This window comes from Lissotriton vulgaris, chromosome 1_1, assembly GCF_964263255.1.
Source record: "Lissotriton vulgaris chromosome 1_1, aLisVul1.2, whole genome shotgun sequence".
Lineage (NCBI taxonomy): Eukaryota > Metazoa > Chordata > Amphibia > Caudata > Salamandridae > Lissotriton > Lissotriton vulgaris.
Genome location: NC_141685.1, coordinates 857,213,497 through 857,239,477, shown reverse-complemented (window position 1 = coordinate 857,239,477; position 25,981 = coordinate 857,213,497). Strand labels below are relative to the sequence as shown.

General features: G+C 48.2%; 1 protein-coding gene across 2 annotated transcripts in view; it reads right to left on the bottom strand.

The window, feature by feature from the left end:
* LOC147748027 (cytochrome P450 2D15-like) overlaps positions 1 to 25,981 on the bottom strand; it is a 513,923-nt gene that overhangs the window by 17,575 nt on the left and 470,367 nt on the right. For both annotated transcript variants that reach the window (XM_086958015.1, XM_086958006.1), the window contains exons 7-8: positions 14,876 to 15,063; positions 12,114 to 12,255 (exon numbers count right to left, since the gene is read on the bottom strand). In XM_086958015.1, the coding sequence (XP_086814141.1) occupies positions 12,114 to 12,255; positions 14,876 to 15,063 (330 nt within the window). The remainder of the gene's footprint in view (positions 1 to 12,113; positions 12,256 to 14,875; positions 15,064 to 25,981) is intronic.

The window sequence follows — 25,981 nt, the reverse complement described above, 5'->3', positions numbered from 1 at the left end:
ATCCTTTTCTCAAGCATTAAACAGTTGGGGATAGATCTATTGTGTGGATTTGTTCAGGAACCACCAAGACGGCCCTGGCTGCTGCTTGGAAGAAGCTGACAACTCCTCTATATTTCAGTGGCATGCTCGCCTCTGGCAGAGTCTCACCATGGAACGCCTGACAGACAAACTTCCGGACTCTAGAAAAGGCTTTTTTTAATTACATTTGGGGGCTTCTGGTGAGATAATTGTCAGTGGGTCTTCCCTTATTCTCCGATCCCCACCTACACCAGGGCGCTTCATCTGTTCCAGACTTGAAACCTTCCCCATGCGGAAGCTTCTCCCACCCCAGCCTTATGGGCTGTCAGGGGAAATTGGTCCACGGCCGCTACTCCTAACCCCTGAATACTAATCGATACCTATGTTGGACTATACAAGGAAGTTTTCACAGTTTCATGTTTGTTCCCTGTTCCAGGGATGTTTGGGGGGGAGGGGGGTGCGGGTTATATTGGGCTCCATCGTAGCTCTTTGGTAATAAGCCGCAAGACAACATTGTTTGAACAGAAACTGTTGTGATTATTGATGTGTGAAACCACTGTGTTTGACACTGATCTGTATTATGGCCATGCTTCTTACAAGTGGTTTTAGAAATTTCATGTTGAACCGCTTACTGTATATGCCCACGAAACTCAAACAGTTTGAGAAAAAAAACACAATACGACACAATGAAAGCCCTACTCCAATATATAAAAATAGTACGTTTTTATCTTTAAATAGATACCAAGTTATCATATTTTTTTAAGTTTTCATAGATAGTTTATTTTGGAATGCAATTCCTTAAAAACAGCACACATAATTCAATACATCCAACATACATATTTACTGCAATAAAAATGCATGAAAGTCATTCATCTTAATTTACATTATACTTTTAAAGGTCTCATAAATATCACAATACCTTTAAATATGTATGTTGGATGTATTGAATTATGTGTGCTGTTTTTAAGGAATTGTATTCCAAAATAAACTATCTATGTAAAATTAAAAAATATGATAACTTGGTATCTATTTAAAGATAAAAACGTACTATTTTTATAAAAAATGTCAGGGTGTCCGCCTCGGGAGTGAGTGATTGTCTTTGAATGCCCAGTTCCTTCGTGTGTATCTGGGGAGTAGAAATGCTTGCTTATAGGCCATGAATTGAGCATGGTCAAGGCTTGTGGCAGAGGCCTCTGGAAAGGCCTGTTGCCCGTAGTTTAGTGCCGGGAGAAGAGTGGCTTTTTATAACCTTTAGAATAGGAACTGCTGAGGCACTGTTTAAGTTTTTATTGAGACACGTCAGACTATGTGTGATGGCTCCGGCTTTCTTTTTCAGGCCATTGGTCTGGAGGTCTTGTTGAACCATAACCCCAGGTAGTTGTACATTGTGGTTGTTTTAATATTAATAGCCCCCAAGCGCCATGTTAGAAGTTTCTTTTTTCTACAGTGGCCAAAGATCAGGACTATGGTCTTGTCCTGGTTTGATTGTAAGGGTGTTGGCTGCATTGTATTCCTGGAGCTTGCTCAGGCCTCATAGTATTCCGACTTTGGTGTGGTCCATTATGAGAATATCGTCAGTGTATTGCAAAATGTGTAGCTTTGAATGGCCGAGTTGTGGTGGTAGCATGTAGCTACACTCCAAGACATTCCCCACTCCAGCTGTGTATAGGATGAAAAAGAGGGGAGAGCAGACGCAGCCCGGCTTCAAGCCATCATTGGTTGTGATTTTAGAGGAAACAGTGGTGGGACCCATTCTCACCCATACTCAAGTATTTGAGTGCAGAGAGATAATGGCCCGAGCAACTGCCGGGCTAACCCCCACGCATTTAGTTTCCCCCAAAGGGCGTTGCGGTCCACCTTGTTATATGCAGCACTGTAGTCAATGAAACAGCTGTAAAGAGGAGGCTCGCTTTTTTGGGCTGCCACAATCAATCAAGATGGCAAGTGTTGTAATGTTATCAATTGCAGAGGCAGCAGCGCGGAACCCAGTTTGGGAGTAAGGCAAGATGTTATTTTCTGTGACCCATTCCTCAAGCAGTTTGAGAAGAGAACGGGTGTGGGCTTTGGCTTCTAGGTCCAGAAGAGGAGGGCTAGAAGTCAGTAGGTAAATGGAATAGTCGGTCATCTTCTTTGAAGATTGGGCATAGGGTGTAGCCTCTCTATGGGTCTAGGATGCAGAAATGTAGGCTTGGTTGAAAAGGTGGTCTAACCCCTTAGCATTTGAATATGCTGGCTGGTGCTCCGTCATTTTTCATGGCTTATATGTATTTGCAGACCTGGGCCTACGTGGCCAGAGCTTGAGTTTCCCCAGGCATGTTGTCTGCAGCCCCTTAGCTGGGATGGTTGCTAGTGCATAGAGGCAGACTGTCGTATAGTGCTTTGAAGTGTCACACCCAGGATTCTTCTGGGACTGCATTCCTACTGGAGCAGTTGGAAGATCAAAGTTTGATGTAGTACCAGAAGTGGGTCAGGCTTTTCTGTTGCTAAATTTGGTGAATTATTAGCCATTCCTTTTGCTCGGAGTTTTTCTTTGCTTCCTGAGTTATTTTATTTGTATGTTTTGTGGAAATTGGCAGTGTTCTTTGTGGAGTTTGCAGTGTGATTTAGATTGTGAGCCCATGTTGCCCTTCTTAATGCTCTTTGTGCAGTGAAAATGCCCCTGTTATGCAGCTTTCTGAACTGGTCCTCCTGGAGGGTTTTAGGGTATTGACGGGAGGCAACAGATACCACCAGGTGTCCCCTAACTTAGTCATTAGGTCATCCCATCTGTGTAAAAAGTCCTCCAGGGAGTTGTTGGATTCGAGGATTACGTCTTCCAGCCACTTGCCCACCTTGGGGTGCCTGATGCTCGCCATTTGATTCTCCTGACTAGTTTATGTGCTTCGGTCCACAAAGATATACCCCCTTCTGAGACACTGAGGGCTGTTGTGGCATATAGATCGATTGTTACAGTCAGGGGATTTTGGTAGCTTTCAGGGCACTCGAGGATCTCCAATTTGACCAGGTGACTGGCTAGTGGGGCTGACAGGAAACTGTAGTCTATAGTTGAGATCCCTTCAAATGTAGCGGGGAACTGAATGTGGGGGTCTTGTGCCTGTGAGATTTGTTTGGCATAAAATAGAATATGGTTAGACGGAAGAGTGTTCATTTTTTCCTGTCTTTGGTTTTATGGACAGATATGTAGGAGCGCTCCGGTGCCCTGATGTTAAAATCTTCCACTAACAAGGTTTCATGTGTAGCAAACTTCAACAGGAAATCCTCCAGGCTGTCGGGAAAGTGTTTGGTAGCAGGGAATTTGGATATTTTGGTTAAGTTATGATAGCAGTTTATTAGAAGAAGAGGAGTATCTTTCTTGGTACTTGATATGCCAGAAATTAGCATGCAGCGGTGAGGACAGAGGCGCTATATAGCGCAACGGGGTACTTACTTCTCCTTCCCCCTACAGCTGGGAAGCTCTACCCCACCTCCCCAGGCAAAAAATGAAGGGAAATCCCTCTGCTTTCTGCAGCAGAGGGATTTCCTGAACATGTGCTCATGACGAAATGGTTCCATCATGAGCACACTAGAACCTGTGCTCATGACTGAACCATTCCGTTATGAGCATAGAAGGGGTTAAGGGGAGCTGAGTAGTGGTAGTTTGGTAGCCTCTGATTGTGTTTTATTTTAAACGGTTATCTTTGAGCTCTAGGCTCACAAGTTTCAGTATTGTTTAGGGGAATGTGTCCACTCTAGCAACATCCAAGATTCCAGACCCGGGGCCACCTCTTTGTCCTGGGACTCAGTCTCATGGGTTCCACCAGTGGGGTCCCGGGAAAGTCCAGTTGTAAACAGTCAGCTGGGCACTTTGCAGATGCAGGGCTTCTTTAGCTTTTATTTTTCAGGAGTTTAAGAAGAGGTTAGTCTAAAAGACTTTGGAGTCCACTCACTGGTCCTTGGCATAAGTGGGAGCAGGTCTAGCCCTTGGGGTCTCTCTCCATGACAATCACAGCAGGAGCAGTCACTCTTTCTGAAGTCATTTCTTTGGTTCAGCAGGTGAAGTCCTCCTTGGTGCAGCCTTTCTTTCCGAGGTCTACAGGTTCAGCAGGTGCAGTTATTTTTCTCTATTTTTCAAGTCCAGTAGCGTTCTGAGGCTAGTACCCAGGGGTGTCACTTTTAGGACAGTTTCGAGATTGTGGATGAGGAGCACTCCCTAACCAATGAGGGTAACATTCCCACAGGTAAACCTTCTTGCTCTTTACATTACTTCCAGGGGAAATGGCATCAATCAATCCCACAGTGGATTCATCTCCCAAATCCAATATGTTAGAACCTTTGCTTGGTCAGACCTACGGGCACACCCCTGAAGTGCATCCAGTATAATGAGCAACTCCTCCTGGAAAACCAATTCTGATACAGGGTTTCCCCCACTGGAACAGATGCCAGCCTTTCTACCTGGACAAAGAAAAAGGCAGGTTAAAGTATGACTTGCAGTTGCTTGTGACAGGCATTTAGACCTTTGAAGCTTGGCCATCTCCGGCCACATCCCTCTGGCAATCCTGTCGGGAGGAGGTCACACCTCCTCCCACCAACAGACCTTTTGTTTTTCTTTCCTGGGATCCATTCACACCTCTTGGCAGGAGGGCAGCAGGCTGTCTCAGGTGACAACAGCTATAGTTAATCAGAAACTGCTACTAGAACCTTTGGGCAAGAACGTGGTGACTTTCTCAATGCACCTTTATATTAAAAGTTACCTTAAAACCAATTGTAGCAATATTTTGTTTAATACAACACTTAATTTGATACCTCAAAATATAACACATTTTCCGATACTGAATGTTTTTCTTGTGTAGGAGGATAGTCCTCCAATCCTCATACACTCAAGAGGGGTTGTTTTGAGCAGGGCGGTCCTCTTACAGAGATATATCATTGCTTTCTCTACATATACAGTTCCACTGCCATCCTGCTTCAATTAACAGATATATCTGTGTCTGGTCAGTCAACATCAGGATTGTAGGGCTATCAAAACAAGAGCGTTTCTATTTGAAGATGGCTGGTATTTTTGTTACTGAATGTTTATCTACTTGTTATGTCACAGTTCAGGGTAGTCGTGTGGATGACATGGATACAAAGTTGACAGGGAGAGTAGTCAGCGTTTGAGATCTGTGGGTTCATGGGCTGCATGCAAACACAAAAACTAAACTGACTTCCTCTTGTCAGAGTCATGTGAATGCATTGCTACAGCAATAATATTTGATATTTATTGGAATTTGTATAGCGCGACTATCGCTCCGGAAGGAGCATCTTGGCGCTGAGCAAACAGAGAATCAGCAGTGGAAAGCGAGAATCAGATGGCTGCGAGGACCGATGAATCAGACTGAGGGAAAATCCAGGTCTTCAGAAGTTTCCTAAAAAGGCTTTCTGAGGGGGCATGCCTAAGGTTGGGGGGGAGACAATTCCATGCCTTAGAAGCCAGAAATGAGAAGGTCTTTCCCCCTTTTGTTTTTAATTTTATTCGAGGTACAGTAACTAAATTGGCTCCTGACGAACTAAGGCAACGAGATGGAATGTAATGCAGGAAGCGCTTAGTCAGGTAAGAAGGGCCGGTGTTCCTGGTGGATTTGAAGACCGTGACGAGAAGCTTGAAGAGAATTCTTTTGTGGAGGGGCAGCCAATGAAGAGTGTTGAGGGCTGCAGAGGCCGAGGACCTTCGGGGGAGTTTAAGAACGAGTCTGGCCGCTGCGTGTTGGACACTTTGCAGTTTCTTGAGGGAGGATTTCTTTATGCCAGCCAGGAGGCCATTACAATAATCGAGCCGGGAAAGGATGAGAGCCACCGCGACTGATTTCCTGGCTGAGATGGGAAGGAAGTCAAAGAATTTCTTTAGCTGTCTGATCAAGCTAAAACAGCACCCTGCGGTAATGCGCACGTGCTCATCAAAGCTGAGGGACGAGTCAAATTGAACCCCAAGATTGCGGGCTGAGGAGACCGCACTCGGTGGTGCTTCAGAGTTTTGAGGCCACCAGTCTTTAGGGGAGAAGCGGATGCCTTTGCCTAAGGGTATTATTTCGGTTTTGGCGCTGTTGCATTTAATGTGGTTCAGGTTGAGCCAGGAAAAGACTTGGGAAAGGCAATTTTGAAATCTTAGGGCAGCGTCAGAATGTACTTTATCTATGGTGACGACAAGCTGAGTGTCATCAGCATAGGAAGTCACGAGGATCCTGTGGGATTCGATCAGCGTGAGGAGGGGGGCCATATATATATTGAAAAAGAGAGGACTCAGTATGGACCCCTGGGGCACACCTGATATGGTGGGTCTTTCGCCAGAAAGAAAGGGGCCTAAAGAAACAGTTTGTGATCGATTGGATAGAAATGATGTTATCCAGGCCAAAACGGTACCCGTAACCCGACACACCAATCTCACGCATTCTGTTGATGAGAATGGCATGTGAGATGGTGTCAAAGGCTGCAGTTAAGTCGAGCAGGATGAGAACAGCCTGTCTTCCCTCATCCTGCAAGAACTTAATGGTATCCGATAGCTCGATCAGTGCGGTTTCTGTGGATTGGCCCGGGCGAAAGCCAGATTGCTGTGGGTGCAAGATGCGATTATTTTCCACAAAATTTTTAGTTCCTCGTGAACTAACTGCTCGGTGATTTTTCCTAGTGCTGGGAGTAGGGAGATTGGGCGCATGTTAGATAGATCAGTTGGGGATTTATTTTGTTTTTTCATGAGGGGCTTAACTATGGCCTTCTTCCATTCAGCGGGGACAATGCCTGAGTTGAGGGATTCGTTAACAATGGCATTGATTGACGGGTTAACAACCTCAATATAATACATGCTCCAATGTTAGTGACTAATAACTAAAGATACTTTTTCTTGGCCAGAGCTCTACCATGAAAAAACTAGGAAGAGAGATATTAGATTCTCATTCTGGCATTTACAAGAGTTTCTCAAGGTTGCATCGGTTGACGGGAAGAGTGATCAGATTGTACATAGAAATCCTCTGGTGAATAGTGTTTTCTAAGGAGAAACTTCTTCTCACATATTTTTGGTAACTGGTGTTTGATTTTAACCTGCATCTTATTAGAAATGTGCGTCAGCAACTCACACTAGTTGCAAATAATCTCTACCTGCCCCTCTGTGGTCCATGTGCATCCCCTGACTCCTCCCTCCTGCTCTCTGTGGTCCTTTGAGCCACCTCTGACCCTCCCTCTGCCCTTCGTTGTTCATGCGAATGCCTTTGCCTTTACCTTGTGCCATCCATGGTCCATTATGCTGCCACTGCCCTCCCACCAGCCCTGTGTGGTCTATTGTTCTGACGCTGTTCTTCCAGCCTGCCCAACGTGGTCTGTTGTGCTGTCAATGCCCCTTCCGTCTATTCAACATGGTCAGTTTGCCATCTCGGTCCCTGCTCTCACCCCCCCACCCTCTGTTGTCCGAGTCTGTGCCCCTACTCCCTCCATATCTCCATCCCTCCCCACTGTGTTCTAATGAACAACTAAAGCGCTAACATTCTGATTTTAAGACAACACTGTGGCACACCTGAAGTCACCTTAATGGAATCAAAACTGTAAAACTCAAAGCATTTCTTTCAGAAATGAAAAATATAAGGGGAGTCTTTTTTTTCTCACAGAAATTAGGTTAGTGCTCTAGAAAGCTTCAATGATTACATATTTTCTGAGTTCTCCATGATCCAGAATAATCACCTCAGAGAAAAGAGAAGTTACAAATACTCATGGTGATAAGTCTCAATGGGTGCGACAGCGGAATGACGTATAGACGTTGGTTTGCACTTTATTTTGGTACCCAAGGCAACACATCAATGAATTTGGTTATAACAGAGCAGTTTGGGCAATTTCATTTCTTTCACAGGTTTCTACACCCGTGAGTATTTTAATGTGCCTTTTACACTGATGTGATTGTTCGGGATCACGCTCTGCATGCTGTACCCCACAGCTTGCCTAAGGGTTTTATTTTCACTATGGGCACCATCAGGCCCACTGGGTATCCCTACGTCTTGGCGAGACCCTTGATTTGTGTTAGGGGTTGAAACGTCATCAACATATAATGCAAACATTGCCATTTCATGATTTACATGTATACAGGTCACTAAGGGCCTGGTTTAATGGACTAACTAAAGTGCAGTTTGTATAGTAACATACCAGTCACTTTGCACTTATTCTTGGGAGATGTCAACTTGGGTATGTGGTTTATGCTGGAACTAAACCATTTCTTGTTATTGGAAGCTGTACAATGATCTCCTTTCAAATCATTATGTGCAGTCATTTTGCTGTGTTCTATACAGTGGTAGAAGTGGGCGGGATCGGACGGGCACGGCGTGCCCCTACTTTGAAAAATTATTACAGTCCATTCCCTTACTTCTTTATTTTTAAAAAGCGTCCCTGGAGGGCAGGAATGTTCCAAATTGAAAATGACAGCTGTAGCATTCAGCCGTGTCCCCTGTGTGGTGCATTGAGCAAGGCCTCTGCAGTGCCCACGGCCTCCTCCCCCTTCCCCTCTGTAACTGGGTGCATGGGCCTCCAAAGCAACACTGAAAGGGCCATCAGTCTTGGGTTAGCACGCCCCTGATGGCCCTGCTGCTGCAGTGATTTACAGCTCATCACTGCCGAGGCTACCTGCCTGCCCCCATTTCAATGGTCACATCAGGATGCTTTGGTGGCCCCCCCTTGAACTCCTCTGCCCTTTATTTTCGGGCTCATGCAGACTGACAGACACCTGGAAAGGAAAACAAGCATTGGCTATGCCAATGCTTGTTACGAATCTGATTGTGGTCAGTGGCTTGTTGTGCTGATGTGAATATTTTTTAGCTGTTGGTAACTGTTGCCTCACCACCCTGTTATACGAATGTGTGGGAACCGTCACTGTTGGTGACCAGTATGTGGTACGATTCTCCTGGTAGAGCCTGTGTTTCCTGATAGCTTTATTTTCATTTCTGAGCTGCACCATGGCAGTTTAAGACCCAATGTAAAACTTTACTGATTTATCAAAATACACTGCTCTTCGAAAAAAAAGTGCATCCCCAGTTTTTGTCTGACACCGTTAGTGCAACGTAGGATTACATCCTCGATAGCAAGGGAACATTCACAGTAGTGTTGTGGGGCATTACTGATTGAAAGAAGGCACAACGTAGAGCTATTTCGGGTTGCTTCGGTTGCGATGTTGCACCATACATGGAGCACAGCAGAGGTACCTTGAGTCTCTGGGACCACTCCTTCACCAATCACTGCGCTCTTATCCAGATACAGAGTCTTATCAGGCAGTTGTAGACCTGATGTAAGCACTGAAACCTGGCAGCTGTGGCTCAGAATTCCCTTTTAAAGGTTTAAGAAGGCAGATAGCAGAAGGAACCTGTATTTACTTGTACATCCTGGCTGAAGTGTGCATGACGTGCTGCCCAAATCCTGGTGCATTTGGAATGTAGCATTGCTTTCCCTTTAGGAGACTTTATCTGCTGATGGTCATGTTCATCCCCTACTCGTTACACCCCCCCCCACCCCCGTCCAGCCTCCTGTGTCTTAACTTGGTGATTATAAGGGTTTCCAATCATCTAAAAAATATATAGGAACAACAATTTTCTTTTTTTGTTCTCTTTCTCTTAAACTATCCCTACCTTGCACCTTCACCCTCCTGATGCCCTAATAGACGGGAGATGCACTGCAGTAAGGTGTTCATTTCCTTTGTGCTGGAACTTCATGCTGTCTAGGTGTCACACTCGAGCTCACTCCGTGCCAACATTTTGCATATCCCAAATTACCGTAAAAGCTCTTTGTAGAAGATCGCTTATTTCATAAGTTGTCATACTGCCTTTCCTTCTTTTCGGCCCCCTTTATAGTGGCTTTATGGTGGAATAAAGTGCTAGCAAGTACTAATATTTTGACCGCAGCCAGGTTGCTTGTTGACCATAATGTAGCCCCTGGCATGTTTTTATTTACTTGGTGCACTCTTTGTACATCAGTGTCTCTGAATGTTCCCAATTGGAAAATGTATCCCCATGAGCATGGGGCTGCCTTGGAAAAGGAGATTGTCATTTTGGATTCCTTGGAAAGGAGCGAGTGGCACTTTTATTGGCAACCATTCTGTCCCCTGCTGTAGAGGTTTTGGGCATGTGTATGCCTGTGCATGACATCACCTGCATTTAAACGGGAAGCAGTTGGTCTCCTCTGCTTGATGCTAACGATCACCTCATAGGCTGTTTGGTGCCTGTTTGACTGTGCAATAATATTGCTGCCACTGCTGTTGTTCATTTGTGTCTCATGAGCACAATGCCCAAGTGTAAATCTCTGCTCTAGGTGCCATTGGAAGCCAGTATGACCAGTACACAGAAAGTCATGGGATTTAATAGCTACCTGCAGAGGCAGGACATTATTGTTTTGTTTAGACATTTAGGGCGGTCATACTTCAGCCACCAAAGTTGCTTTCAAGTTCTGGAGTAAGAAAGTAGGATCTAGAGCCACTGAAGCTCAGGTGGACAATGCTGAGAGTGTATATGTAACCTTAGGGAGCATACAATCATGGCTTATTTTTTTTTTTTACTGCACTGGATGTTACTTTTACCATTTTTAGGTTTCGCAGAGCCAGCGCATGCGCCGCTATGCAAGACATTTAGTGTGTGGCTCTAGAAAATGCTACCACACACTTTTGCTTGTGCCAGCCTAGAGCTTGCTATTACGCGCACAAGCTTGCACGCCTCGCTCCGCCTCTCCAATGCTCACTATGCCTCTCCTTCTTCCTCTTTTCTTAAGGCTGTAAGGCAGCTGACCCCCCCTCTCTTCCTATTATTCCCTCTCTTTCTGTCTTGTTCCTCCCTTACTGAAAACCGTGACTTGAAGAAACGGTTCACAATCTCTCTTTCCTTCTTTCATTTAGTTGCTTCCCTGTGAAATGGAGCTAAAAAAAAAATAAAACACTCTTGCGGGAAATGCCCTTTTTCTGACATTTTACAGTGTGTGAGTAGTGTACGACATCACCCCCATTTGTAACTTTAAAGCTCCCTTGAGCAGCGGGCTGACGAGCCTGGGATCCCGCACCTATGCGCCGGAATGGTACTATACCTGGCAGATATTGGCAGCCATCGGCAACCCCAGAACACTGCCTATCCCTGCTGACGAGGGGTGAAACCCCGAAACACGTGTCCAGGGATGGGGAAGACAGCAAAGATAGCAGAAGATCGAAAGATGATGCATCGCGAACACTTTACTACATTGACCAGAGTCCTTAGGGGCGACACCGCCGGTGTGTGGATAGTGTGCGACCCCACCCCCATTTGTAACCTTCGCAAAGGGCCGTCCCTTTTGCAGCAACTCAAGTCGCGTTTTTTAGTAACTTTTTATCAGTTTGAGCTACAAGCATGATTACTTAATACTGCATGATTATGCAGTGGATGATGTATTAGTTGACAAATATGGCAGAGCCATAATTATATAGAAAACATTTTCAAACTAGGATATTTTGCCATTCATGTTTGAACTGCTCTTGTGGAAGAAGGGAGGAGAAGTGCTAATGAGAGAAACTGCATAGCTTGGAGACAAATGGCTTGTGATTCCACTTTTAAGCGTATTTGGGACATTGTGTGATTGGAAACATATTCCACTTTTTTAATGTATTTAGATGTCAATAACTCCTATTAAACCTTAAATAATCAAGTGTAGCCATTGGATGAATTAAATAACACAATAAGCTGTAACTGGTTGGTAAAATGCCAAACAAATACAAAAAATTGGGACGTTTGCGCATTCTAGCCACACCTCTGACTCCGCCCACTGATCCAGTCCTTGGGTTATCCCCGCCCTCTGAGTCTCCACCCACAGTTCCCCTACTTTTTTTCCCCCACTTCGACCACTGGTTCTATACGTAATCAAACTTTGAATGGGTTTGGTGTGAACCACTGCAGTTTTACTTGCATTAGGGTTCACACAATCATTCGGGGTGCTCTTATTTGTAAAGAAAATGTATCTTAAGCCGGCACATCCGTAGACATTCTTAGCCGTGCATGTTGACAGAAAAAGTAAAAATCAAACCTTCAGCCCGCAAATTTACCACAACCGATACCGCTGATTAATCACTACGTTAAATTAGGAAAATGCATTCTTTTGTTTACCTGCAGAGAAGGGCATGAATGCATCTCGCTTCACGAAATTCTTTTCGGCGTCCAGGAAATGCTCAGGGTAGAACTGGTGGGGCCTCTCCCAGACAGTCTCATCCTTCAGCACCGAGGTCAGGTTGGGGAAAATCTGGACTCCCTAGAGAAGACAGACTCCACAGGATCAGAAGGAATTCATTCGCCTGCGTTCATTCTCTAAATACCTGTACACTCAGTATTGCATGTATGAAAAGTCTCCACAAAGACGCATCACTTGTTACCGGATTGTCAGTCACAGACGAAACATGTAACACTGCACAAACTCCGAGGCGATTATTTATGTGTTTTTTTTAACTGTGCATTTTGGATCTTGGTGTAACACACCTGACAAGGATGATTTTTAAAAGTAGGGCCCATGGCGGTGTGCAAAGGGTTTAAGGACATTGGAGGTAGAAAGGGGATTATCAAGGAGGAAACAGAAAGGTGGGGTGAGGGAGGGACATAACTCGTTGTATGGAGGGAGGGAAGTGGAACAAAGGAGAAAGAAAAAGCTGCAGCAATACTAAGAGAAGACAAAGGAAAGGCAGGGGAGACTGGAGAGGGAGAGAGGGAACAAGGAAGGGAAAGAAAGGCCAAGGAAGGGGGAAGGGAAGTAAAGGCCAAGGAAGGGAGAGAGACGGGAGTGAGGAGAGTAGGAATAGAAAGGAGATGGAAAAGCAAAGGAGAGAGCTCCTGTGAATGGGAGGACGGGGACACAGAATAGGTAGATTGAAAGACAACAAGCGAAAAAAGGGAAAATGGGGACAAGGGAATGCCACGGGAGTAGAAGTCGAAAAAGAAGACTGGGAGCCAAGAGGAAGGACAGTAGCAGAGGTATGAAGCAAACCAAAAGTGAGAGAGAAGCCAGGCAAAGGGGGGGGGGGGAACAAAAATATCGTGGAAGGAAGAGAGCACTCGGAGAAGAGGACAGGGAGACAAATATTGTGGGAGTAAGAGAGCAGACTGGTTGGGGAGAAGAAGCTTTTATGGAAAGGAAACAGCAGACAAGGATGGGAGAAAGGAGACAACTGCTTTATCTGCTGGTTAATGATATATGCTTTTAGAAGGAAAACGATTCACCATGTTATTCTACTGAAATTGGAACCTGTGATTTACAAGTTATCCACAGTTCCATTTGTAAGTTACGTATATGTCTCTATTATTAAATCCACTGGTACTTCTCTTGGCAGGTATTAAAAATGGAATAGTGAATATTAAATAGACTTACCTTACCCTGTAGTGGAAGATCCATGTAGTGGATGCAATATTATTGCCAAGCGATGTATCACATGTGATACAGTAACCAATCACTAATAATTTATCCAGCTATATTAATGGAATTTAAAGCTGTGACCGGCAAGTTGTGCGTAGCTAAACATATCTTCTGACTGTCCATGTTTAGGAAAGAGGTTCCAGATTTCAGAGATCCAGAACGGTCGGTCTCAATGTTTTTCATATCCGACCCCTTCTGTTTGCAAAGTTTTCAAATGGTTTTGTTTCATGCATGGTGCCTTTAATCCATTACGGCTCTATACAAAAACCATTTACCAGGCCGGGATATGTTGACCAATGTTTCCATTGGGAAAAAAAGAATACACTATAAGTCCCAAGTCTTGTGCTGTTCTTTCCCTAATGTCTCTCATAATACACCCCAAACATTTGGAGAAGCAGAACTGTGGTTTAATAGAGGTATTCATGTTAAAATCAACCTAGAGGTGGCAGGTAGAGAGGCCCAAAGCTCTCTCTCTTTTATGTATATATGTAGCATTTCTAGAACCCAAACCAGCCAAAAAGCAGCAGAGCACTGTACACTAATACAGACAGTCATAATGTCAACGAGTTATGGCAGAGGTAGTTAGTTTGCTGACTGTTACTGCATTGTGATGTAGTGTACTTTAAAGAGGTGAGGCGTCTGCTCTTGCCTACATTGGAGGAGAGAAGGGATGGTCCTGCTGCAAACTGGGATATTTTTCCAGGCCCTGGGAGCATAAAAAGGCTTTCTGACTATTTATTTTATTATTTTTTTTTACCCTTTTTAGTCTCGAGTCTGTTGGTGCTCTGGCTGTGAGTGTGCTGAGAGCCCCAGAGACGGTGAACGCTTGTCTGTAGGATAAACTGGGGCCGACTGTCATGATGGCTTTGTAAATGATGAAGGTGATTTAAAGATAATGTTGGCTTCTGAGGGAAGCTAATGGCATTCCATCAAGGTTGGGAGAGTTTATCAACTTTCCTCTCTCTCTGTGAAGCAAAAATACATTGAAACTTTCACCTGGAAGTGCTGCTTGAAATGGCTTTCCATGCATAAACAGAGGCAAGCATTTAACATAGGGATAATAGGGATAAAACACCAAGAACAGAGAACAAAGGAAACAACTTGATTCAACACATTTGCTTAATGAGAACAACAAGTACAGATCATGATAAACAGACCTCATAGTGCCCCCTAGGCATTCCCTGGGGCTGGAAGTTTAAGTTGACATTAAAAAGCCGGGGAGGAGTCTGCAATTTGACCCAGAGTTTAGCGCAGTTATAATATCATCTGGGACAAAGAAGAACTTAATATCTTCCAGGAATTGGAGTAGTCATCCAATGCCCTTGTAGGAGTTATTAATATCACATTAGCTGGGAACAGGCATCAGTTTAATCTGGGATAGATCAGTGATTAATATCACCTGGGGCTGGGAATAGTCATAAAGATTTAGGGTGGTCGGATATAAGAATGAAATGTAGACTTTGCTTACCTTATGGATAAAGAATCCTTGGATCTCTGTGTCACGGCACGTCATGTGCGGCAGTGACAGTGGAACGATATCTGCACAGCGTTGGATCTCATGGATCACAGCGTTGGTGAAGGGTAAGTTGATCTGATCCTCCATTGTGGGCTTCCTGCCTCGTCCAATCACTGTGTCAATCTCTTTGTGTACCTGACCTAGAAACAAGAGGGAAGCTTTTTACAACTTTCGAATCCCCAGTCTTCACTCAGCAACAAGCCCAAGAACTTCAACTGACCAATTCCCACTGAGCCACATCAAAGCAGAGGTGTGCTGTTGTACCACAAACTCCTGACAAACAAACCTCATTATTCTAAACTCGGAGATAAGCCAAGCATTGTCAAAGCCAAAAGGTCTGAATTTTGCTTTATTTTTATGTGCTTTTTCACCAGCTTTGTATGTTGTCAAGTATTTTGCATTCATCCGTATTTTTATGTCTAGTAAACTCCTAAGTGCTTTTAAATATTTTTCTACTTTTCGATATGGCATAATTGCTGGTTTTAGGCAAGCAGTTTTACGAGACATGAAGGCCAGTGGTGCCTTATACCACAGAGGTCCCTGTTAGGTTTGTTTTGTTTTCTTCGCCATTCTAGGGATGGGTTCAGACGGGGAGGAGAGCCAGCGGTCTAGTGGGGGGGCAGGCTTTATAGAGTTAAACGCGGGTGCAGTGCGTCCACACTGCTAGCATGCCAAAACAAGAACATCTGCACCTGTCTGCACTAGGATGTCGCCTGTAGCCAGGACCCCAGCCAGATTTGAATCCGGTAGAGATACTTTTATTATGTGTTCGCAGAAGGCCCTGCTCACTATAACCCTAAATGCTCAAAACAAAAAGAACTGTTATCGTGCTCCTGGTACGATATTCTGCCCTTTCTCTTGTGACAGTTGCAGGTGGTTCTGTACAAACCATGAAGGGCCTAGGGAGCCCTTGAAAGGGTCCCAGAGATAAAGCTCATTTGTGAGAGGACATGCTGAAGGGTGCCCCTTTGGGAAGGAGAACTCTGAACCTTTAATGGAGCTTAGGGGGGGAGGACCTCTCAATTAACTGTTTTTATTTTAACTCTAGATCAATTCCAAAACTTTGTATGGAGATGTGGGATACTATTTGTAGTGTGAGGCTTGATTTAGCATTCATCACAGAAACATGGCTTAATAGTTTCACCCCCCTGGATCTAGCTATGGCGGTACCGGCCTGCTACAGTATGTTAAAGCGTAACTCCATTGGAAGGAAAGGTGGGGGAGTGGCCATCATTTATAGGGATGTGTTTGAGGGTATTAAGCTGAATGACTCCTTGATGGAATTTTGCCAAGTTATGATTTCCCACTATCATTCAATGCTGCATCCATATTAGGAGCAGCATTAATTGACTCCCCCCCCCCCCCTGCTGGCAGCAAAGTTTTCTGTGACAATATCACCAACCATACTAAAGTTTGCCCACTTTCTTCTTATTGGAGACTTTAATCCTCACTATGATGTTAAGCTCGATTTTTTTTGTGGAAATTTGGAGAATGAGATGCAGATTTTACTACTCACTGGAAATATAAAACGTCCCACTCGTACTGCAGGCCACAAGCTTGAATTACTAATTAATAACAAACACAGTGAAAATGCAGTCAGAAGACCCTATCACCTAGTCGGACCACTCCATGATTACATTCTGTATTTCATTGCTGAGTGGTCTCCCGTCCAGTTGTAGGCCGGATCCAGGAATGTGGAGATCAGCGAGGAGAGTTAACAACACACATTTTAGTTGTAATTTCAACCATCCTGAGGTCTCAGAGATTATCTCGGTGGACACACCAGTATATTAATTTGTGGGTAATTTGGCCAAGGCCATCGATGTCTGCGCCCCTCTGAAGGAGACAAATTCCTCTAGTTGATCGATATTGGCAAAGTGGTACACAACAGAGTTAAGAAAGAGAAAAAAGAAGTGCAAATCATTAGAGGTCCGCCGGCAGTACACTAAAGCTCCAGGCGCCAACTAGACAACGGCGAAACTTCAGCTGTCATCCTCCTGGACCTGTCAGCCGCCTTCGACACGGTCTGCCACCGCACACCAAGAACACGCCTCCAAGAAGCCGGAATCCAGAAGAAGGCCCTGGACTGGACCACGTCCTTCCTCTCCAGCAGAACCCAGAGAGTCCGCGTCCCACCCTTCCGATCCAAAGCCACTGACATCATCTGCAGCGTACCCTAGGGCTCATCCCTCAGTCGGACCCTGTTCAACGTCTACATGGCCCCCCTCATACAAGTGGCCCGCCAGCACAACTTGAACATCATCTCCTACGCCAACAACACACAGCCCATCCTCTCCCTCACCAAGGACCCACACACCGCCAAAACCAACCTTCACGAGGGAATTAAGGCCGTCGCAGAGTGGATGAGGAGCAGCCGCCGGAAGCAGAACACTGACAAAACGGAAGTCCTCATCCTCGGCCCCACCCCCTCCGCCTGGGACGACTCCTGGTGGCCGACCACACTGGGAACAGCTCCAACACCCACAGACCACACACGCAACCTAGGATTCATCCTCGACTCCTCCCTCTCCATGTCGAAGCAGGTCAACGCCATTTCTTGCTCCTGCTACAACACCCTCCGCATGCTTCGCAGGATCTACAAGTGGATCCCGACCGAAACCAGAAGAACGGTGACCCAAGCCCTCGTCAGCAGCAGGCTGGACTACGGCAATGCACTCTACGCAGGAATCCTGTCCAAACACCTGCGACAACTACAACGTATCCAAAACGCCTCCGCCCGACTGAACCCCAATGTCCCCCGCCGCAGCTACATCACCTCCCACCTAAGAGACCTGCACTGGCTCCCCGTCAACAAGAGGATCACCTTCAAACTCCTCACCCACGCACACAAAGCACTCCACAACACCGGACCAGCCTACCTGAACAACAGACTCAACTTCTACACCCCGCCCGCCAGCTCCGCTCCGCCATCCTCACCCTCACTGCCGTCCCCCACATCCAACGAACAACCTCCGGCGGCAGATCCTTCTCCTTCTTTGCCGCCAAGACCTGAAACACCCCCCCCCCCACCCATCTGCGGTAGACCCAAGACCTGCTCACCTTCAGAAAGCTCCTCAAGACCTGGCTCTTCAAGCAGTGGCAGCAGCCCCTCCCCTCAGCCCCTTGAGACCCTCACGGGTAAGTAGTGCGCTTTACAAGTTCATTGATTGATTGATTGATTGGACTGGGTCATTTTCAAGGAAGCCCTCCAAATTTAAAATAAGCAGCTTAAACAGGCTGAGACAGTATTTTGTCAGGAGTATTAAGGAAAACAGTAGATCTTCTAAAGAATTGCTTATAAATGTTCAGGAGTTGACTCACCCAAGTGGTGGTGAACCAGACAGCCAGAGACCCAGTTTCATTTTGTGAGATTTGGCCTCGTTTTCAGTGACAAAATGGAGACCATTTATTCAGGCTTTGCAACCCAGCAATTTATTGGGTGGAATCTGTATAACGACATTAGCCCTCATCCTTCTTCTTTAACCAACTGGGGCCCGTTCTCTGAATTAACCAACTCGATGGTGGAAGACACTATGTTAAAGGTGAAGAAGGGCTCTCCATTAGATCCTGTCTTGCCCTTACTGCCAGTCCTCATCTAAGAGTACTTGTGGATGAATCACTGAAGGAAGAGGATTATCCAGAGACCTGGAAGCCTGCTGTAATTCTTCCACTGCTGAAGAAAGCAGATGCAGACACTTTCAATTTCTCTTGTTATCGTTCCATCTCTCTCGGGGGCGTGGCCTGGAGCCGACGATGGTGGACGTGTAGTCCTTGAGCTCCGTCCGTAGCCTGAAACACTCGCATCTTATCCTGCAGCCCCGGATTGCAACCCACCTGATTTCACTACCGGAGACCCCCGGGGGGGTGCTGAAAGCAGCGGAGCGGTGTCAGTCCACCCGACCCGCAGCACGAGAACGCTGCGACATTGGAACCTGCAGCGGCCTACTGGACGACGCGAAGCCCCGGACTAAAGTAGGTGGCCTGCCCGACTGGCCCTACACCTTCTTCGCGGTCCGATCGGGGCCCCGGACGGAAGTGGTTGTGGTCACTAGCGGAGGTCACGGGACGCATAAGGACACCCTCGCATGCCCGTGGCCCTACTGCCTGCCTCCTAACACTGCGCCCTGCCCTGCCGCCCTGCTGTGGGGCCCGTGAGTCACACGGGAACCTTCCCGGATCGGCTTACCTGCTCACCATCCGCACTGCGGCGCCTGCCCTCAGCAGCGCTGTCCTGGACAGCGGGTGGGGCGCTACCACTCACCAGCCATCGTCACAGGGAGCCCGACTCCACCCGGACCCCCTTGAGCACGTCGGATCTGAGGCGCAATCTCTCTCGCCGGCGCCATTTTGCAGGCACATCCGGGCAGTGCGTTGCCCCCAAGGACTGGGACTGTGGCGCCTTGCATGAGAGGTGGGACCCAAAATCGAGGTGCCGCATCTCTGAGACAGGACACCCCGCAGTGGAAAACGTACCCCAAGAGCCCGGATTGCTGACATCGGCCCACTGTGCAGGAGAACGACACGCGCATTGAAGCCTGGCCACATGACTCCTGCACAGTCGCCCATCGTGCTCCTGCCAGGGTTTCGCGCCTAGACTACCGATACCCGGGGCCCCCGGTCCCTCTTCATTGGCTTCTGGAGGCAGGGGTGGCGGAGGGCGGTGGACTGCAGACCCTGGATATCAGGGCGGCCGGCCCCGGACTGCGGCAAAGGGGGTGAGAGACGTGCGCTGTGGGCCTACCACCACGCACTGGCCCAGGCTACTTGAGTGCACCTGCGTAAGGCCAATTCACTGGACACTTGCAGCAGGCCGCCTTACTTCCTTCATCTGTTTTCTGGGGAGCTAAAGTCGATTCTGCACACGGGGCCTCCCTGAGGAAGCCGCCTATACTGACACTGACGCCAAGAACAGGGATTCTACGCGCTCCCTGCCAGCCCTGGGCCTGTGCTACTCCCACCCTTGACCGCCGCTCCCTGAACCTACGGCGGACGCGGCCCAACGCCCGGAGTGGACACGGGAGCGGGCGGCGGCGATCTGCTGTGCCCTTTCCGGCGTCACCCTGCTAACAAGAGCCATGGGCAAGCAAAGGGGCAAGACTCATGGACAGGGCGCTGCAACGGACCTGCAGTCCACGGGCTCCGAGGACCCTCTGGCCTCCTCCAACATGGACATCATTCCGCCGACTGGGAAAAGGTCCCAGGACGCAAAGTTGGACCTTATCCTTAATGAGATACGAGCGACTCGTGAAGCCCTGGAATCGCGTATAGACAATATGGCGACTGGCCTGTCACTACTAAGGGCGGACCATAACAAATTGGCGGAACGAGTGGCGGAGCAGAAGATAGCACTGAATGACCTAGTGCCACAGCAGACGGAGCATTCCACGAGGCTAGAGGGAGTCGAGAAATAGCTTAAACATCTCTGGGATAGGGTGGATGAGGCAGAAGGACGTGCGCGCCGAAACAACGTCCGCATCTTAGGTATTCCGGAGAGAAGTGAGGGGAGGGACCCCACCCAATTCGTGGAGGACTGGCTACGGAAACTGGTGGGCCAAGAAGATCTCACTGCCCTGTACAGCGTGGAGAGGGCACATCGGATGCCTCCTCGGCCCCCCAAACCAGGGGCGCCCCCTCGTCCCCTAATCGCGCGCCTCCTTCATTTCAGAGACCGGGACACTGTGTTGCGGGCGGCCAGGCAGAAAGCACCGATACGATTTGAAGATAAAAACATTTCAGTCTATCCTGATTTCACGCCCACTGTACAGCGCGCCAGATCCACATTCATGGGTGTCAAACGCAGGTTAAGAGACAGTAACATGAAGTATGCGCTGCTGTTCCCTGCTCGGCTCAAAATCCTGCACGACAACAAATCCCACTTCTTCGACTCACCAGACGAGGCGGAGGAATGGATGGAGGTCACTCTGACACCGCCGACCACACAGGACCCATTCGGGGAGCACCAGGAAGGCGGCCGCAACGAAAGCGGAGATACACCGGACAGACGGCGCAACATTCCCGACCCGGGACTCCACTCTTCCCATGGACCCTCTGTGAAGACGCATCCTCCTGATGCTCGGATGGCGAGCCACCCATCATCATCTCACCGGCAGCGGCTCACGGAGGAGGCACCAGCAGCACACGACGGCCAAGCACTTAACGAAAGGCACTCCGCCACCACTGACACACATACAGAGGTGTCTGGCTCAATGGACAGCTTGCCGCTGTTCCCGAAAATTACAGCCCAAATGGCGGAGGAGTTCTGATTTGCTGAAAATATGATCCCCTCCAGGTGGTAATGTATACTTGAACTTCCCCCCCCCCCCTCCCCCTCCTTTCGCATGTGGTGGGTTGCAGGGGGAACCCACTTTGTTGAGGACTACCGAGCCCATGCAGACCGTTCAATGACAGTCGACAGAGGCCTGTCACCCCCCGGTATGCACACGGACTCCAATGACTTGTGCCCACGTTGGGCACCACAGTTTGGATCCCGGGCACGTTGGCTTGGGGACCTTTTTGTTAAGGGGTTATTTGTTTTCACGACACACTCACCTTATCTCAACGCAGAACTGACATGGGGCCTAGGGCGTTTCACTGGGTCGCACCACATGGATGGATATGGGGCCACTTAATAATTACCAACTGTGCACCTGGAATGTGCGTGGCATGGGAGCAGTCCAGAAACGCCATAGAATTTTGGCCCAGCTTAACCGCAGGGGAACCCAGATTGCATGCCTGCAAGAGACACATTTGAACGCCTCTGAAGCTGTGAAGCTGCGCAAGAAATGGAGGGGACAATTATTTGCCACCTCCTATTCTGCGTTTTCAAGGGGGGCAGCGATTTGGTTCCGTGGCTCTGTCCCCTTTCAGATGTTAGAGCATAGAATCGATAAAGAGGGCCGATATGTATTTGTGCGGGGGCTGTTAGACGGGGATGCTGTTGTATTTGGGTGTGTTTACTCGCCGAACTCTAATCAATCGGAGTTCTTGTTAACGGTGAACGGGGTGCTGACGGAATGGGCTGATCATCGATGGTTTATTGGGGGTGATTTTAATGCTGTGCTTGATGTTACGCTGGATAGGTCACATCCCCCTTTACAGGCGACTGAGAGTAGGAAACAAGCGGATGCTCTTAATCGATGGGCTGAGGGCTGGGACCTGACTGATGCATGGCGCAGTACACACTCACAAGAGAGGGAATATACCCTTTTCTCCCCACCACACCAGCTTCATACTAGAATTGACCACATTTTCTGTTCCCGATCCGTGGCAGATACAATTGTTCAGGCCCAACACATGGGGAAAACTCTGTCCGATCACAGCTCTGTAGAACTCACATGGCAGTGGGGCAGGCGACTAGCCCCCATCCCCACTTGGAGACTGTCCCCAGATCTCCTTGAAGACTCAGTATTCCGGGCCTCCCTGTCCGACACTATAGTAACATATTTCTCCACGAACATGAACACGGCCAGCACCCGTCAAGTGGAGTGGGACGCATTTAAGGTCTGTCTTAGGGGGGCAGCCATGGCCGCTGGAATGAGCAGGAAAAGGGAGATAATTAATCAACTAAAGGAGGTGGAGGGCTCCCTAGCTTCCCTAGAGAATGAGGCTGCCGGCACACATGCACCCTTCACACCACTACAGGAGGCTCACATTCGACACGCAGAGCTACTGGAAGACCTGAGGCTCCTAGACTGTAGGGAATATACGAACAGGCAGCATGCACAAGCGGATAGAGCTGGCCCCCTCCTAGCCCGCATATTACGGGACTCCCCACTGAGCCACCCCATTCTGAGAATCTTGGACCAAGCAGGAAATCCAGTCACCACCCAGGTCGGGATCAACACTGCGTTCAGGGAATACTACACAACGCTGTACAGTCCCCCACAGCCCCTTCCCGAGGTTGCATTCGAGGCCGTTACGAGGGACTTGGCCCTGCCTCGACTTACAGACGGGCAGGTCAAAGACCTTCAGCGCACCATTACCATAGCTGAAATCAGACAGGCAATACGCGCCCTTCCTAAGGGTAAGACCCCTGGGACAGATGGCCTACCAGCCGACTTTTATGCAACATACATAGACCTACTAGCCCCACGGTTACACGCTATTTACTTGGAAGCACTGCGGACAGCCACCCTACCGCAATCGCCTATGCAGGCGTTAATCACGTCCCTTTTGAAGCCTAATAAAGAAGGGCTTCAGATGGCTGACTATAGACCCCTGTCCCTTCTCAATACTGACTCCAAGATATTGAGCAAGGTGCTGGCAACAAGGCTCGTGCAATATGTACCTCAGCTGGTCCACTCGGACCAATGTGGTTTTGTCCCGGGCCGCAATACAGCCATGAACCTCAGGCGACTAGCCCAGCTCATGCTCGGTGACCGTGAGGGCACGAGCTCCGAAGGCTGCATCTCCCTGGACTTGAAACAAGCATTTGATTCCCTCAGATGGGATTACATGTTCGACACGCTGTCGAAATTTGGGATACCCCCCGAATTCCTCGCCTGGGTCAGATTGCTGTATACAGCTCCCACAGCTAGAGTGCGCACCTCAGTTCATATATCAGTTCCCATAGCTATCGCCCGGGGCACCAGGCAGGGCTGCCCACTTTCCCCTCTCCTATTTGTCCTTGCCCTTGAGCCGATGCTCTGTAAACTCCGCCACATGGCCCCCCGGTTTGGCATTCTGCGACATGGGACGGCACATATAGTGTCCGCTTATGCGGATGATATTATCTTATATTTCCGGGACTTGAGGAGTGACCAGGTATTTGAGGTCTTTAGGTCGATCTCAGGCCTGACCATAAGCGAATCCAAATCATATGGCTTCACATTTGCAGCGACTGGTCTGACTACTCCACTACCCTTCGCCCCCCATGAGTTCCAGATAGCTGAAACCACCTTCAGATATCTGGGGATGCAGATTTATAGGGAAGCAGACCAGATGATCGACGGTAACTTTGGGAGGGCCATCAGAGCACTGAAGTCGCAGATACAATTTTGGCTCACACTACCACTCTCTATACCCGGCAGAGTGGCGATATCCAAGATGGTGATGCTCCCCCGCCTTCTCTACCACTTCACTAACTTGCCACACCTGATCCCGGCAGCAACCTTTAAGACCCTAGACACTCTACTCACCGAACTTGTGTGGGGGCACGGCCGCAGGCGTATAGGTCTGTCCAAGCTGCAGCTCCCCTCTGAAGCCGGTGGCATGGGTTTGCCTGATTTTAGGGCCTACAACTATGCGTGTCAACTGCAATGGCTGGCCTTCTGGGTGGCGGGTCGCAATCTTCAGGAGATTAACATGACGGATAGGGATCATGCATTGGGGAGAATACACACGTTACTCTTGCCCAACTCGGTTATACCGAGGGATGTCCCGCCTCTCCTCAAACTGGCGATAACTTACTGGCGGAAGGCGTTAAAGTACACGTCCCCTGGGTCGTCCTATGCCCCCGCGATCCCGCTCTTGGGTATCCCACTGGCCACGGGGACTCTGTCGGCGGACTCGCTGGAACAATGGCATGATGCCGGAGTGTCGCACGTGGGTGACCTGTTCGCGGAAGAGCACCTACTGTCCTTTGCAGACTTTAGAACTACCCACGGAGTCCCTGGAGGCACCTTCCTGCTACACTCTGGCCTTCGCCACTATATCACACATAAGTGGTCCCCTAGGGGCATAGAACCAGCTACAAACCCTCTCATCACCATGCACTACCTGATGGGCACGGGCGCCCACCTTACAAGGTGGCTCACTGCTAGCATTAAGAAGGGGAGGGCTTTCGATCTGTCACCACTCCGGGCAGCATGGGAAGTGGACATTGGTAGGCCCCTGAGGGATAAGGAGTGGGAACGTATCCTTCAGTTTCCCAAAAAAGTAGCTAGGAACCCCAAGTTCAAGTTTATTCAGTCGATGCTTCTACACAGAGCCTACCTGACCCCACGCCGCATACACATGATGTTTCCTGATGCGAAGAGTAATTGCCCCCGATGTGACACCGAGAACGCAACACTAATACACATGCTTTGGCAATGCCCCAAACTAGGATACTACTGGACCACGGTCCATGAATCGCTCCAGGAAGTAGGTGCTTTGACCCGATCTCCAACACTGGAAGACACGTTACTGGGGTTGGGGCCCTCACAGCGCACTAGAACCGTGGCGACACGTTTCGCGGACCTGGCCCTGTTTCTGGCGAAGCGTGCCATCACGATGAGGTGGAAGTCAGCCAGACCTCCCGACCCGGAGTTGTGGAGGGCGGAAGTGGTGCGATGGGGTAAGGCAGAGGGAGTTGCACTACAGAGGGAGGAATACAGGGGTCTGAGGAAAACGCCAATTTCACTGGACTGGTATACCATATTAGGTATGTTTGAAACTGGGAGAGACGGAGAAGATGAGGGTGCAAGTGCCTCTTCGAATGCACGATAAATGTGTCCTTGGCCGGACCAACATGCACTGTCACTAACCGTGGTGCGCTAGGGAGAGGTGCGAGTAGTCCCCCAATTTACACTCGCTGTATTGGTCTCGTCCCACCTATGTGTACAGTCGAATGGAGCCATATGTTGTGATTCTCTATGTGCCCCAGTCTAATGATTGCTCAATTATATGTTTTTGTGAGAGTGTCGGATGGGTTTGTTTAGGGCGGAGGGAGGGATAGTTTTGACAGGGGTTTGTATAAACTGTGACGGATACTGTCACCAACAAAATGAAAAATTGAGACAACTATGCAATTATATGTTCTAAGCAACCTTATGTAAGTATTACTCTGTTTCCCTCCGGGACTGGAAATTTCTGTGACTGCTTTACCTACTATGCTAATAAACAGATTTTCAAAAAAATCGTTCCATCGCTCTCTTAGATTATTTGGCAAAGTGTGAGGAAACAGGCTTTTTGCAGGTCCCCACCTTTTGGCCTCATCTGGATATGAACTGCTGGTTTTTAGACTCGGAGTGCAGTGAGACCTGCTAACCAGTCCTCATTGCCAGTGTTCTAACCCAACACAAAATGTATGTTGAATTGGCTACCCCCAGTTGGCATAGCTGACTTACTTATAAGTCC